Source organism: Xiphophorus couchianus, chromosome 1 (genome assembly GCF_001444195.1).
Source record: "Xiphophorus couchianus chromosome 1, X_couchianus-1.0, whole genome shotgun sequence".
In the NCBI taxonomy this organism is placed as follows: Eukaryota; Metazoa; Chordata; class Actinopteri; order Cyprinodontiformes; family Poeciliidae; genus Xiphophorus; species Xiphophorus couchianus.
In genome coordinates, this window is record NC_040228.1 from 3,140,745 (window position 1) to 3,156,391 (window position 15,647).

General features: G+C 37.2%; 1 protein-coding gene across 1 annotated transcript in view; it reads left to right on the forward strand.

Moving 5' to 3' along the window:
- lhfpl4a (LHFPL tetraspan subfamily member 4a) overlaps nucleotides 1-10,035 on the forward strand; it is a 41,521-nt gene extending 31,486 nt beyond the window's left edge. The window contains exon 4 of the mRNA XM_028023626.1: nucleotides 1,618-10,035. Coding sequence (XP_027879427.1) covers nucleotides 1,618-1,671 — 54 coding nt within the window. The 3' untranslated portion in view covers nucleotides 1,672-10,035. The remainder of the gene's footprint in view (nucleotides 1-1,617) is intronic.
- The last annotated feature ends 5,612 nt before the right edge of the window (nucleotides 10,036-15,647 follow it).

The window sequence follows — 15,647 nt, forward strand, 5'->3', positions numbered from 1 at the left end:
TTGGCCAGGCTCAATCTGAGTCTGACATTCAACAATCATTGGAGCCTGCCTTCTAAAGCAGAGGAAACATTTTTTCCTTAAATATTTGGACCACCACCTGGTTTGCTATTCTAAAGTGGTTTTCCTGGCCCTCCATTTAACATTGCAGTGATGTGTCTACCATGAGAGTGCCACAGTGTCCCAGAACTTAAGCATCTCTGGATGAAGCTTGTCTTCTCCTGGATTGCCAGATCTTTTCAACAACCACAGGCACCTCTTCAGTATGATTGACTTTCCTTAAACTCTGCCTGCTCTGCAGAAACATATGCAGAGAAAACAGGGTCCAGATTAGAGAGAAATTGACGTTCTTCTTTTGCCACAAGATGATATTGCCGAAGATGATATTGCAGTTCCCACTGCATACCAGTCCAGACATGCAGTTCCCACTCAGGTCCATCCAGCCTGAGAACCTCTTTGCGCAGGTTCAGAGTGATCTGAAAAAGAAGGAAAGTGTGCTGGAAGTTCCTTGCGGCCAAGTAAAAGTCTTTCTAATTGCTCAGAGACAAGCACCTTTCATGCCTAGAGTTTTTCCTATGCTACCACCTGGTGTCTGTCTGTTGCGTACGGAGTACTTAAATTTAAAGTGCTGGTGTCCACCGGTTCATGGTTTCTCCAGGACGTCACATTAGCAACAGAAGCTCAAAACGTGGCCTATTTGGATTCCATATCCCAACCTCCCACAATACCTTTGTAGTGAAGTTATAGTGGCCTGAAGTTGGTAACACTAAACAGAAATCCTGGGTGAACTATGGATGAGGTACTTTGGTCTAGGGCAGGGGTGGGCAATCCTGGTCCTCGAGGGCCAGTGTCCTGCAACTCTTAGATGTCTCTCTGGTCCAACACATTTGAATCCAACAGCTGAATCACCTTCTAAGTGCAGTCAAGTTCTCCAGAGTCCTACTAATGACCTCATTATTTGGCTCAGGTGTGTTGAAGTAGAGATACATCTAAAAGTTCCACCCTTGGTATAGGGTGTGTCCAAATAAATAAATATAAACTACTAAATACATCTTGTATTACTTTGTAATTTCCAATGACATTGTAACTGTTATTACATATGCAAATGTTGTTAGTTGTTGTGGTTTCTCGGTTTAGTTTTTTCTCTTTCCGTAGGTTTAGAGGGAGACTTTAAAGATGTTCACTTTATGCTTCTTTCTCTCCTCTACTCCTATCTCCTTTCCTTTAAAAACCTTTTCCATACCTTTCTCTCTTTCCTTTCTCCATTCTTCTTCATCTATGTGCCCATAACATTTGAAATAAACCCAAAGAAATTTCAAATATGGGCATCGAGTGGAAAGCCGTAATGTTCCACTTGTGAAAGTAAATCTGTTGGGCCACACCTTGACACTCAGACAATAATCCTGAGCTCCACAGTGCTGGACAGGCCATGTTATAAAAAAGGAAAAAAGATAGTGTATGTCCAAATTCAGGGTCTGCTTCCTTCAAAGGCCCTGCTATACTGCAGACATAATTTTAATAGAGAATGAATGTTAAATCTACTTGATAAATTGTCATCTAACATATTGTATTTTCAAAAGCAGATTAGTGATGTGTCTTCTGTCTTATTTTTTCTCACAGATTGAGGTACGAGACAGAAGAGAGCCGCGATACGGAGTGCAACGTCTTCACTGAGGGCAACAATGGCACTGAACAACTTCTCTCTTTCTCTTCTCTATCTCTCCGCCCTCTATTCTTCTTTCCTATCCAATGATCAGGATATCACCCAATTTCAATGCAGACACCCCGTGTATAGGATTGTGTAAGATATAAAAAAAAAAAACTACAACAAACACGAGGATAAACTATATTTTGAAAAAAAAATATAAGGTTGTACAGTGCATTTAACGCTCAACTTTCTCAACAAATACCTTTATGATGAAAAATATTTACTGTATTTAAAGTCTTGAGTTTTTTTTTGTGTGAGAACTCCGATCCCTAAGATGAAGAACCATAAGGTCTGTTTTTCAGTTGTTTATTTAAAGTGTCGCTATTTACTGACTTTGAGTTTGTGTGGTGTGTACATTCAAAGCATCAAACAACAGATAAGTGGTACTCCTCGCACAGTTACAGTCATGACTCGCAATATACCAGAACGTTCCATTACTACACATGTAAAAAAAAATAAAAAATTAAAATAAAGGGACTCATATGGCTCTTCATCTAAGGATTTTTAAATGTGAAGAATTTAAAGGAGTACCCCATTGCAGCTTTACAGAATTTAACATCTCTGGGAGATTCTCTACTGTACATACTAAACAATGTAAATAACATAACTGCTGACGTGAACAGCCGACGACAAAACCTCATCTGACTCCGATGCATTCGAGTATAGTATTTCTACCCTCCGTTTCAGTGTTCCTCGTGCTGGAAGGGCATCTGAGTATACGTTCGGATTTGCTGTGTTCCCACGATTCCCCACTACTGATTTAGTGGGATCACACAGATGGGAATAACACAGACCTCATAGCTGGAAGATCCACAGAGAAGCAGAGCACCGTGACTCGGAATAAATGTGTTTGATCACCTTTTTTTTCTCTTTTTTTTTGAGGGGGGAAAAAAGAGACACTACTCCTGCTTCAACATGGCCTCAAAAGAAGCTGCTTATTGTAGATTTCCACCCTCTAGTATGTTGTCAATTTTACCGTTGACTTGAGCTGCAACTGTCATGTCGAAAAATCTTTTATTTGTGTTTCACTTGTTTGTGTCATCTCACAATCCCCCTCTCTTCAGTGTGCAGTTTACTCCAGTTTATGGTTCCAGCATACAGTGATCAGTTTACGCTACAGATGTCTTAAGACTGTGTGAATATGACTGCTAGTGCTGGCCCCAAGTGCTGCATTAAGGCCATGTCACATATGCCTCTTTAAAACAGAAAATCCCCGGTGGGACAACCATCTGCTATAAAAAAAAAAGTTTAAAATTTAAATAATAATAAAACCAGCTAGAGCAGCAAAAAGACAAAGGTAGACACTTCCTGACTTAAAAGCATTTCAACACTTCAGTGAACACATAGTTCTTCATGAATAAGGAAAAAAGGTGAATGAGTGAATGTGCTAAACTTGATTTTAAATTATTTATGCAATTACTAAAGCGATGGCTTGGATTTTATTTTTAAAGTGAAGTGCTGTGAAGTTATCAGTAATGTACCTAAAGTAAGAAAGTTTGTGTTGATTTGAATATTTCTTTATCCCAGAAATGCTTCTAAGCCATAAATTCCTTTAAGTTAATTAATTTTCCCCTTAAATTGTACCAAATTTGGAAATAAAAGGCATTTTAGGGTTGAGCATCAGAGCTCTGTATGTGGGTTAGGCCATGAATAGCTAGCCAAGTCCTTTATGCTAAAGCTTATTTTGCTACTGCCTGCAGTTCAGCTTCCATTAAGGCATTGAAAGATTGAAGTCTGAACAAACAAGACATACAGAGTATTTGTAGCTTACCAATTTAATACAAGGACCTCAACAACAACAGACTTGTAAGTCCTTGTTAAGCTGGATGCCAGCTTGGTCAGACACTGCTGTGGGATGGCATCTGATTCCTCAACTAGCCATTGTCATCAGTCAGCCAGTGTGGTTGTATTGGTCACCCTGGTGTTAATGGGACGCCCTGGCTGATCCTACAGGTGCTTGCGTTGCAGGCAGACCATTACATCCTCTCCACTCCCAGAGTTTAAATGTATTTTCTGGTAAATCTGCCTCTGGAGTACCCTGGTAAAAAACCAGCCCTTTGAGAAACAATTGTTTCCAGGAGGCTGTGGACTCTGTTGAAGTTTTAAATTTTAACCATTTTCCACTGTGGAGAGAGAAATGCTGCACTTTTAATGCTAATTCAATATTTGGGTTGGGGTTAGCCAGACTACAACTCTAAAACGGCACAGAAAATCAAGGTTATCATCCACAACTTCTTCGGTTCGCTGTCTGACCCGGCAGAAACTCTACCGGAGCTGTTAGCAAGATCTGAATTTAGCAGAATAGTGCAAGAAAGCAATGGCTGGGCTAATTCTGGAGGTAAGCATTGACATTTTGGAGGACAGAATTTGATCCCTAAGAGGGGAGATGTGGAGATTTTCACTGATTTTTAAATAGCATTTTGATATGTCTCTACACTGAGATTGCCTTTAACGATGACAAGCCTTGGTTTTCCAGTGAGGGTCATGCTGCCCTACACCATACACACTGCCTCCATCAGAAACAGACTGGCCTTGGCTGAGTAGGACAGAGAACATTATCATGAGTGTGACGCAGGTCCTCAACTCTACAACAATTTAGGGGGAAAAAATGCCAAGAAGCATTATTTTAAAAAAAACAATGACCAAACATAAATCTTCTTACTAACTAACCTGTTTAGTTAATTACCTATTGTAGACATTAAATTCTATGTCAATTTAGTTCTTAGAAAAATAAAGAACTTATCTGACCCACTCAAGGCTTGCAGCTAGCCTGGCGGATTAGCCTTAGATAACTTTAACCATTTAAAACAACAAAATAAACTAGTTTAATCTGTGGGATGCAAAGCTGCTATAGAGGACATTAAATGTTACAGTTTCACAAGTTACCATTCTCTTTTTTTCACCTAAACAATGTGTTTCTGCGCTAAAGTTACATTGGTTGAGGTTGTTGGATGAGACAATGGGACTCGTCAACTTTTTTAAGAGGGAAGTAAACCATTACATTTTGCAACCTGTCATTTCAGCAACTTTATCAAAAGATGTGGTTCTTGCAGGTCTTACAGGTCTCAAAGTGGTTTGGGAATGATCCCATTTGGTTTGATACTTTGCCAAAGTAACTTTAGCAACTTTAGTTTGGCTACAAAAACAAGAAATAAACATTACTGACTTCTGAATATGTACCAGTTAATATCTACTAATGTAGCACTGCATCACATGGTATTAAGATTTTCAGTTTGAGTTTTTTTTTTTTTATTTATTTTATTTCTAAAATTAGCTAAAGTGGGTGAAGATCTTTCTTAATAGCTACTAGCTAACTGCTGTTAAAGGACATCTATACCACAAAGGCAACAAACTGATAACTTACAGATCCAAGCTATTGCTTTATGGGGGAAAAACACATTTTAACACAACATTGAGGCAAACGCTGATAAATTAGCTCATTTTAAACATTTTGCATCAAGTCCTGTTTTTCTCCCATCATCTTTATTTAGGAACATTAGTGAAACACAAGATGATATTAACAAAGTAAAATAACCTCCCTCATTTTTAAACTTTTTACTTAATGATTGTTTTTCGACACTCCCATTTTTTCGAAGTTATTTAGATTCAGAAAACCTGCTAGAAATTACTTATTTTATTTTAATCAGGGCCCGTGTTTGTGAGAACAACACATTAAATGCTATACTATACTTTCATTAATAAACATGTTACCCAAAACAGCAGCGTGAACTTCAAACTGTGGAGGCTATGATGCTAGAACCGAGCTGAAGAGGCAAATCCAAATAAACTGTTTTACTTACCTAAAAGAGTGTTAGCTACTCACATGACGCTGGAAATATTCAAAATGGTTTTGAACAAAAATATCATGTTAGAGAGTCAAACCGGCGGCAGATTTTATGTAGTGGATGGTAACGACATTTCTACCTTAAGAGAAATTTCCAGATTTTTATCTTTAGTTTTGCATTTGGCTGTGAACTTAAAGCTTTTAAAAAATCTTTGATGTGATCGTGTGCTTACCTTTCTGTTAGAGCCGGTATGAGATCCTCATAGTGTTTGAACCTTGAGGAAAACAAAAATGTCAGGCATTACACAAAATTGAAAAATAAAGTACATTTTATTTAATGCAGAAACAATTTATTCTGTCATTCCTTTAAAAATAACTAATTGATTATTAAATTAGAATAATTTTCCATTACTTTTATTCATTATTTTAAATGTGCTTTTTCAACAACATGTTATTCATTTTTGACTTTCTGCTCTTTATAGAAGAATATAAATGCAAAAATCTGATATTAGCTGGTTATTTAGTAAGGATATCAAATTGTATAGAGACATAATAGAGACATAATAGATATGCAACTCATAGCTCGCTAATTGAAGTTTAAAACTGTTTAATAGGAATGACTGGAGAAACTCTGTTAGGTTCCATCTGCTCGTACTGGCAGCATTCTAAACAACCAGATCTGTCTTTTCTGTTGTTACAAAGGCAAGGTGTACTGGGCCTTCTTTGGCTCAGGAGTGCGCAGCAACAGGTGGGGAAGGGGGAGTGTTGTGCAATTCTATTCTCCATACAGCCAGACTAAACTTACAATGGTCTGGTAGTTTCTCAGCCTTAAACTTTTAACGCCAGTGTAATGAAACATGTTAGTAGTTTGTGAAACTGGTTAATCCCGAATCACAAGTTGGTTCTCTTGCTGAATCAACAGTTGATGTGGCTTCAAATGTTGAACTTTTCTGAAATCTAGAATATGTGTTGAACTTAAGAAATACAAGCAAATGACTTCTTTTTATTACCTCCATGTTTTTTAGAAAGTCCATTTGATGGGATTATTGATTCTTTAGAACCTTTGAGCTTATTGGTCTGGAATTTGCTAAAGAAAAAAAAAATCCCCAAAGACCTGCAGACCACACACTGTCCTCTGGGATTAACTGCCAGATATTTCCTGCGTTATCCATGTAGCTGTGACATTAAACTGGTTGTTACCCTCACTGATAGATTTGAACATAAACATGATTTCACATCCTGGTCTAGAGACTTGATGGGTTCCGAATGATCAGTTTACACAAGAACAAAGGAGGTACGGTAGTTTGTTAGTGTTCATCAAATGAATGTGTCGTAATTTGAACAAAAAGGTATTACCTGCTTTACATTACTGACTGCCAGCAAGAGCATTGTTTTCTTTTGTCTAAGATCAATTATTGTACCTGCTGGCCAAATGATGGGCTCTTTGTGCTTTAGCTGCTTCATATTTCTCCACTGTTTGCTGTGGTTCTGGTGACTAGCAGGATTCTACCATGACAAACTGTGGTTGCACAATATGACAAAGCAGTCCGCTGTAATCCAGGGCACCATGGGGGATTTTTATCCCTCTCAGAGGAACCCTTCAGGCTGACACACTGTAACTGAAACTCCCAAAGCTTGGCTTAAGTCATGACAGGAATAAAATTAACTGTGTGCATGGATAATTGTTTTATATGAGAAACTGACTTGCTGTAAAGGAAAAGTACAATCAAACCATAAACCCCCCTAAGAAGATAAATGATTTTTACTGAGCTGTCAAATATTGACCTGGTGGTTTATACATTGGGCCAAATCACAAACAGAGAACACCCTCCATAAAGTACCTTTTACTCTTATAACTAACTTTAATCAATGTCATGAGTTGTTAGTGAAGCATTCTTTATTGCTTTTTTTGTTTTTTTCAGTAAGGTTTTGAAGGGTGTGTATGAGCAGTCAATGTCTCACTGCAGTAGATATTGGTTTGAGAAATCCATGATTGGAGAATATTTGCAGACTTCCCAAAAACTGGAAATGTTTAGAACATTTTTAGCTTAGTGCTGCTCAGTTAACTAAGTAGTAGAATAACAGTCATCTTATTTAGCCAAAAACAAAAAAAATCCCTTCTTCTTTTCAAAGATGGTGTAATCTAGAGGGGTGAAAGTGTTTTAATGAACGACTCCAACATTTTTAGAGTGCTATTCAGCTAAGTAGATAAGCAATTGCTTAGCAGTTGGCTTGGCTAGCCAAAAAAAGTTCCATTTTTCTTTTCAAAGATTAGCGTTACTTAGAAGTGTGAAGGTGCTTAATAAACCAAAAACAGGGAGTTAGTTACTTGCATAAACTTGCATTAATTTCCTACTCGACATCCTGTCATGAGTCTGATCTGACCACTGTCTGACCACTGTCTACTCCAGTTAAGACATCTGGAAACTGTAGTCCATGACTGCTGACACATTCACTGTGGGGAAAGTCCAAAACTCAGACTTTTCTCTCATGAAGAATTTCAACCAACCTTTAAAAGTTGACTAATTTATAAATGAAGGACAAGATGCCTACCGACTGAACCAATTGGATATCGTTTCACTTGGTTCATTTGCAGTGGATTCCAGTGCAATCCTTTACTATAGATTAAGCAGATAGCTAGATGTACAGTGTCTTTTTAGAATGGTAGCTAGCTAATTCTCAGGAAGCTGTGTACTAAGTACTGTATTAAAGGCTCATTATGGAAATTACAAACAAAACAAGTCAAAAATAAGAGTGACTTGATGAGGTCATCATTTAATTGATGAGTTGCTTCACTCTGGGTCTTTTGATGAAGTGTAGACTAGATTAGCACTGATGATGTTTTTCTTTCTGGGCCTTTAAGACAATATGATAACAGCCCTTATGCTGAATCTAATGATGCTGTCTATGGAGGCTCTGCACAGACCCCTGGCTTATGTCACTCCACTGTCGTAGTGTAAAAGTGCTGGGCCCTCATTCAAGAGACGTTTATTTCTGTTTAACCTTGAATTATCTGTGCAAACATAAAAAAAAATAAATGAAAAAAAAACAGACAAACATTCGCAGTGAAACTCAACCATTTGGTAAAGAATACTCATACTTGCTTTTGATGTTTGTTTAGTTATCTGAGCAGAATTTGTATACTGTTCCATACGAAGGGCTGCGTTAAGCAGTCAGTCATGTTTCTCCCACATTGTAGCCTGCATCTGTCATTTGTTTTGGGAGGGTTTTTTTCCCACAGGCCCAGGACATAATTTCATAACATATTAACAGTTAGAATATAAAGAAAACAAAACAGAGAGGCCTCTGTGGTCATGTGAGGCTTCCGAGAATCAGTACCTGTACGATCGTCGTTCTGGTCTTTTTTCTGGGTACTTTGGTTCCTGAAGACTTGACAATGAACCTAAGGGAAAAAAAAAAGAACCTTAAAAAGGAACTGAAAATACCTTAACCCTGATGAGCACATATTTGTACCACTCCAGGTGCCTCTAAGAACTCTTGAATTAATTCTGATGTGGTGCAGAACCAGCAAAACAAGTAGTGGCACGGTAGTTTTTTTTTTTCTACTACAGGCTGAGCTCTGAAACGAGATGGTTATTTAAAGATTTGAGGTCAATTCAGTTTCAAACCATGAAATTAAAACAAAGTCGAATTAATTACCTCACTTTGTATAGAACGTAGGAGTAAAAAACATATATTTTTATTTTCAATTGTCAATTGGACTCCAAAGCTGAATTCGCCTCAGTCTAGAACTGTGGGATCATTTAATGATGTGAAAAAGACTGAGAGGCTGTTAAGAGTCGGTGAGAAGTAATTTCTGATTTCTAGCTACAAACAAAATGTTTGTGGATTATGTAAATGTCATGGACATGTCAATGATTTATCATCTTTTTATCATGCAATATCATATATAAAGATGTATTGTGTGGGGCGGGAGAGATTGGGAACAAAAAAAAGAATAATGTTCAGTGACTTATGTTAGTCTAGTTGACTTTCTGTTAACTCCTGAAATGCAGATGTTGCCAAAATACCATAAACTATCATGTGTTATCATGAGAGAAAAAAGAAAAAAGAATCAGTTTTGCTTTTGTACAACAAAATAATGATATACAGATATTTGTCATGTATTTCTGATGAGATCTTTGTTTTTATGTGTTTATCACAGACTCTTCTGTTCTGTTACGGTTTTACTTTCAAAAATATTTAGGTATGAAATATGACGGTTCCTTGGTCTGATGAGACCTAAAAACCCTCGATTCAGTTTGGACTCGCTAATGGGCCGCTGCTTTTTGAGATCCCAATGCCCAAAACGTTTGAAAACTAAAAAAGGAAGGAGAAGTCTGTTTCTCCAGTTGCTTGATCGTGTACGAGTGCAGAGTCTCGAAGGGGCCTGTCGCTCGCCACGGTTAAGGGTGACATATTGATTTTGATTCGAAAATTGTGTCTAATTCCTATTTGTGAATAGTATTCAATCTCACAGTGATGAGAAATTCTGTTATTAAAACACATTTTGAAAAAGGTAATTAAAGATATTTTACATTCAAAATCAGTTGTGAAGGATTTATTGAATTTAGACAAGTTAACAGCTAATAACTTTGATAGGAAGTGGCAGCAGGGCACAGGAGGGAAACTCAGACATCCTGTTACTCGAATGCAAAGGTGTTCGATCGTCAGAACTTATGTAGAGTTTCCCTTCTTCATCTTTCCTGGGGTCTTCTACAGAAGAAGATAAACCAAGCCACTTTAACTGCATCGTTTTCATGTGGAAGAGCAGAAATTTAACTCCAAACTGGATGATGGAGATTCACACGAAAACTCCCAAGTCCGAACCAATTCACCCTACAGAGGAATCTTGTTTCAGTTCGTATCTCATAACCACAGGTGAGGGTTGGAAAATAGACCAGTAGGGTAAAAACTTGTTCTTTTGGCTCAATTCCTTCTTCATTGGAAGAAAATGAAAGGCAGATTTACTGCAGTCCAGAATCAGAATATGTTTAATTACATCTGTATCTGTACCTGGAGTTGTCATGTCTTCTGAATTGGCGCCATGTAACACCAAGCATCAAATCCAAGCCTCAGTGGACTGTGAAGAAAGCTGGTGTGGAGAGTTTTCTCAAATGATGGTTTGAGTCAGTTTGTGGCGAAGGACAGAGAAACTCCAGGGTGATGCTGCGTCAGGTTGAAGATAACATTCCCTTCACATGATTGTAACTAGCTGCATTTCTGTTGACTCTAAAATTGCACAAATTGCAAATACAAAAATAAATTAGTTAAATGGAAACTAATTTAAAAAGAAAACATGTTTTTTAATAAGTCTGTGTCAGAATGAGGTTTTTCAACCTTACCAAAATTGGTGTATTTTGCAAAACAATTTCTCTGCATCATGAGTCAGTTTATGTACATTAGCTGCGTTTTTGTTTATCATACTTTGTTCAAATTGAAATTCTGAACATAAATTCGCTTCACAGATGCCGGCCAATAAAATATATATATTTTTTTTTAAAAAGTCACATTTTTTGCTAAAACGTTTTTGTGCTAGGATAAATGTTTTAACGACTTATCAAAGGCTTTCGTGTTTGATTTTAATTGCATTTCTTATATATAAATGGCACAATTGCAAAGTGACTTCTTAACATTAGCAGAATATTGAAAAAGTACACAAGTAAGCAAGCAGCGCTTTGGTTCCAGACCAGGATGATCAGTTCGGTTGTTTCAGCTGGAACATCTGTTTACAGGCGCCAGATGTGAAGCAGCTCTACTGTGGAGCTAAACATTGATTCAGTGATTCACAGAAAAGCGAAATATTAAAATATTTTCAGTTTCTACAGTAAAAATTTTAATTTGTAAAGAAAAATGCAAATACTAACAAATTTGATCTAGTTCTCTAATGTTTTTTTTTACTTGGATTAGACCAACTGCGTTCCCATTACAAATGTGCACAAAACTTTGTCAATATCCCGCTAATGTTCAAAACAAAAAACTATTTCCCAATTACATTGTTTCCATTAATTAGGAAAGGCAATTAAAATCACCCGTGAATAAACTAGCTGCTCCTTCATCCTCCAACTTCTTCCTGGCATCTTCTTCATGGTTTGTGACAGTAGCAGCATCAAGTTGATCATGTCACTAGTCTGATGTGAAACAATTGTTTCTGTTGCAGTTTTGCGAGATAAACCAATTTCGATTCGACCCCAAAAAACAAAAAGAAAACCTCATCCTTCGCCAAAACTTTTTATTAAAAAAAAAGTGTTTTTTGAAATTGGCATTTCCATTAAGAAGATTTGTTCTCAAAATGTCAAATTGTACAAATATACTGTCAATGAAAATGCAGCCGATGTGCAGAAATAAAACCAATTAATAGGATTGAGTGTTATAAATAAATAAATGTAAATAAATTACATTATTTATTATTTTTTTTATTGGAATTTCTCACTCTATTTGATTTGCTAGTTATTGTCATCAGACGATCTTAATCCCAGGCACCACAGTGAGCCGAGGCCCGGATCCCTCACCGTGCATAAAGCCAGGCCTGACATAATATTATTTATTTAAGACTTGTCACGTCTTTTGTCGTGTTGGTGTTGAGTCACACGGCCAGAAATATCACACAGTCCCGACTGTACACAGACGGTGGAGCGACCTGCAACTGGAGACTCCACAGGCTGTCGCAGTAAGTACCTGTAATTCATCAGCAGCTTCCTGTTCTGTGAGGTCTGCATGGAGCAGCTCAGCACTGGGCATCCAGCAGAGCTTCTCACCCATTTAGGGTTTCTATCTATTTTTGAAGTACAAAAAGTGCCACACAGCATTGATTCAGTGGAGTACAGTGGGTCCAAAAAGTCTACACAACCTTTTTTTTTTTTTTTTTTTTTTGTATTATGCATTTTCCAGGCACATAATACAATTTTACAATACAATCAAGTAACTATTTACCTTCAGTTGTCATAAAATTATGTATTATATATATATCTGCCTTCTGGACCTCCTGTAGGCGAAATTCCAAAAGAGGAGGCCCAATTTCAAGAAAAATGTCTTTTAAGTCAAATTCGATATATACTGTATGTATACACACACACACAACATGGCTCCTCTATTAACCCTTTAACAACATTTTGACCAGCATTTCACTGAGACGTAGCTCCAATAATGAGCTCAGCATATGCATAGTCCCCTCATGTGTTTGCTAATTGCTGTTAGCTAGTCTGAAGGAGCTGAGTGGGGGGCGGCGGGGGAGGGCTGCTCTGTGAGGTGGAACCTTGGTCTGTGCCTTGAAGGCGGAGCTAGTTGAATGGTTGCCACGGGAGATTAAAAGATTTCTCAAACATGCTTGAAAGAATCAAGGCAGCACTGCAGGGAAAAACATTACTACATTATGTAAAGCTCAAAAATGTTGATTTTTGCCCTTTTAAAAGGTAAGATTGTGTTAGGTTGTCATTAAAACTTTGTCACTAAGTGAAATACATTGTTTATATTACTTACATAGCTGGAAGTTTTAAAGTCTTTATTGCTGTTAGTTGTGATGATTTTCCACTTCCAGCTGATAAAAGCACCACATTTAAAATTAGAATATTAAATCAGATCAATAAATAACTTTTTTTTTTATCAGTACAGAAATTTGGGTTTAAAACCTGAATTCGGAAGTTATTTTTAAAAAGCTTCTTTTAAGCCTCGTCAGAATGCTTATTGAATATGACTGTGCAGCAATAACCTAATTGTGTGTATATCTATAACAAAAAAACAAAACACTGAGCATATTTTTTCAGATTCAGTTCCAGTTTTTGTTGATGTGGTTTACAGATGCGGTAAGCAAACCTTCTGGATGAAGCGTTTCAATGAAGAGTGGCCTTTAAGTAGGCCCCTCCTCACTGGAGAGCTTATATCACACAGTTGGTTAAGGAGCAGGATGGAGTCAGATCAGATGGAGGAAGCCAGCTGAAGAACACGTTTGGCATGTCTGATCAAGCTGTATGAATCTTGGATTGCTGCATGTCCTTTGCAACATGGAATCATCCTATATTTGAAAATTCAATTCTGCATTCTCTAGATTTGGTTGAAGCCCCAAATACTATCATATTCAATAAATCAGATGTGTTCCAACAAGGTTCGTTTGTCAGATTAAAAATGGCTTTTGAAAATTAGAACCTTTAAGCAGGTATTAAACTTACTTTTTATTAAGCCCACATTTCTTGGTAAAAATGTTGTTTATTGGTCGGCTGTGATCTAATATTAAATGCTGGTTTTAGCAGCTGTGAGCAGAAAATAATCACAAAAAATGAAATAAAGGCTTTAAAGCATCGATTTGTGTGGAATTATTCTGTATAATGTGTTTCACTTTGTGAATTAATCAATGAAGTGAGGCTAATTAGCATAACTATCACGCATCTTTGGTTTGTAACCCTTAGAACCAAACATGGAGGAGCAGCATTTAGCTTCTATGCACCACAACTCTGGAACAAACTTCCAGAAAACTGAAAAACAGCTGAAACACTGAGCTAATTTAAATCAGGACTAAAACCAACCTGGTTAGAGCTGCCTCTGATTAATAATAAAAAACACTGATCAATATATTTGTTGTGTGTTGATGATTTTGATGATGGCATTTGACAAAATGTAATGTTTATTGCTTGTTCCATAACTGGTTACTGTATTATGTTTTATGACGTAAAGCACTTTGAACTGCCTTGTTGCTAAAAATGTTATACAAATAAACTTGACTTAAAGTAGCAGAAGACTGAATTTGTTTTACATTGCAAAAACATTGGTATTTGAAAGCCACTATAGATACTAATATGTTAAAGCCGGAATCTGTAACTTTCATCTTTATCTGTGTATGTTAAAGCTGTCACCATGTCATGACAGTTTGAGACAGATAAACTGTGAAAAAGTCGAACTCCTCCATCGTCTCCCTGAGATACTTTCACCATCTGATGAAATTAAGCTCTCCTGGTCAGAAACAACCAATCAGAGGCAGGAGGAGGGATGTAGTGCTGCTCTGTGCTTCTGTAAACCGAGTCGATTTGGGCTCGCTACGAGAACGAATACCATCAGGCATGTCGGGGTGTGTGTGTGTGTGTGTGTGTGTTTGTGTGTGGTCCTATTCTGCTGTATCTGTGCTTCCTAGAACAGGCTGTGGACCCACCACACTGTGGAGGCAAACCCTCACTTAGCAACACTCAGCCAACCACATGCAGCCGCATGTAGCCTGGCTTGGTCATGAAGAAGCTGCTGACCTCAACCTACCTCACTGCTACCACACACATCTGACCAAAGCCTCCACTTCCACCAGCTTCACCAGGAGGTGAAACATAAACCTGGAGGTTTTCAGCAAGAATGCAAATGACAGGATGTTGGTGAGGTGAAAAACCTGCAGTTACCTCACAAGGTGACGGTGACCTTTGAGAGTCTTTCACTTTTACAGATGTGGTTTAGTTACTGAGCTCAGTCGTCCGGAGAAATTGGATCTTTTCACTGCAACGATCACTCAGACTCCATAAAACCTCAGTTTAAATGTTCTGGTAAGAGAGGTTAAAAAACGAATTAAGAAGATTCTTTTAAATTATTGAAGTAGATTTAAAATATCCTTAACTGTAATTCAGCAAAGTGGCAGATAAAAGCATGCAGGGTCACACAAAGGTATAAAAACAAACAAAAAAGAAGAGACAGTAGAGCAATAACAAATTTAAATTCTACGAACTTCAGTATTTGTGGTTCATTTTCATACTTTTAATGGTTTTCCAAAATGTTGTGCAAACAATTTCAGCAATTCTTGAATTCTTGGAAAGTTAAATAACCATAACAAACAACATTGACTTTATATATACAGTATATATATATATATATATATATATATATATATATATATATATGGAGAGAGAGAGAGAGAGAATTTCTGGAGCTTTTCCCCCAATCAAAATCCAAAAACACTTTCAACATCCAGACAGTAAACAAAGCCTTAAACATTGGTCTGTGTCATGAAAAGAATATGGCATTCTTTACTGGTTTGGTATAACAATAGGTAAAACCTCCTTCTTTAAAGTTAAAATTAGATTTGTCATATAGTGATAGTCAACTAGCTCTACCTGGATCTCTTAAAGAAAGTTTAGCTTCCTGTGCAATGTGAATCCTCTAGAATTGGAATTCTGTGTTCAACATCAAGTT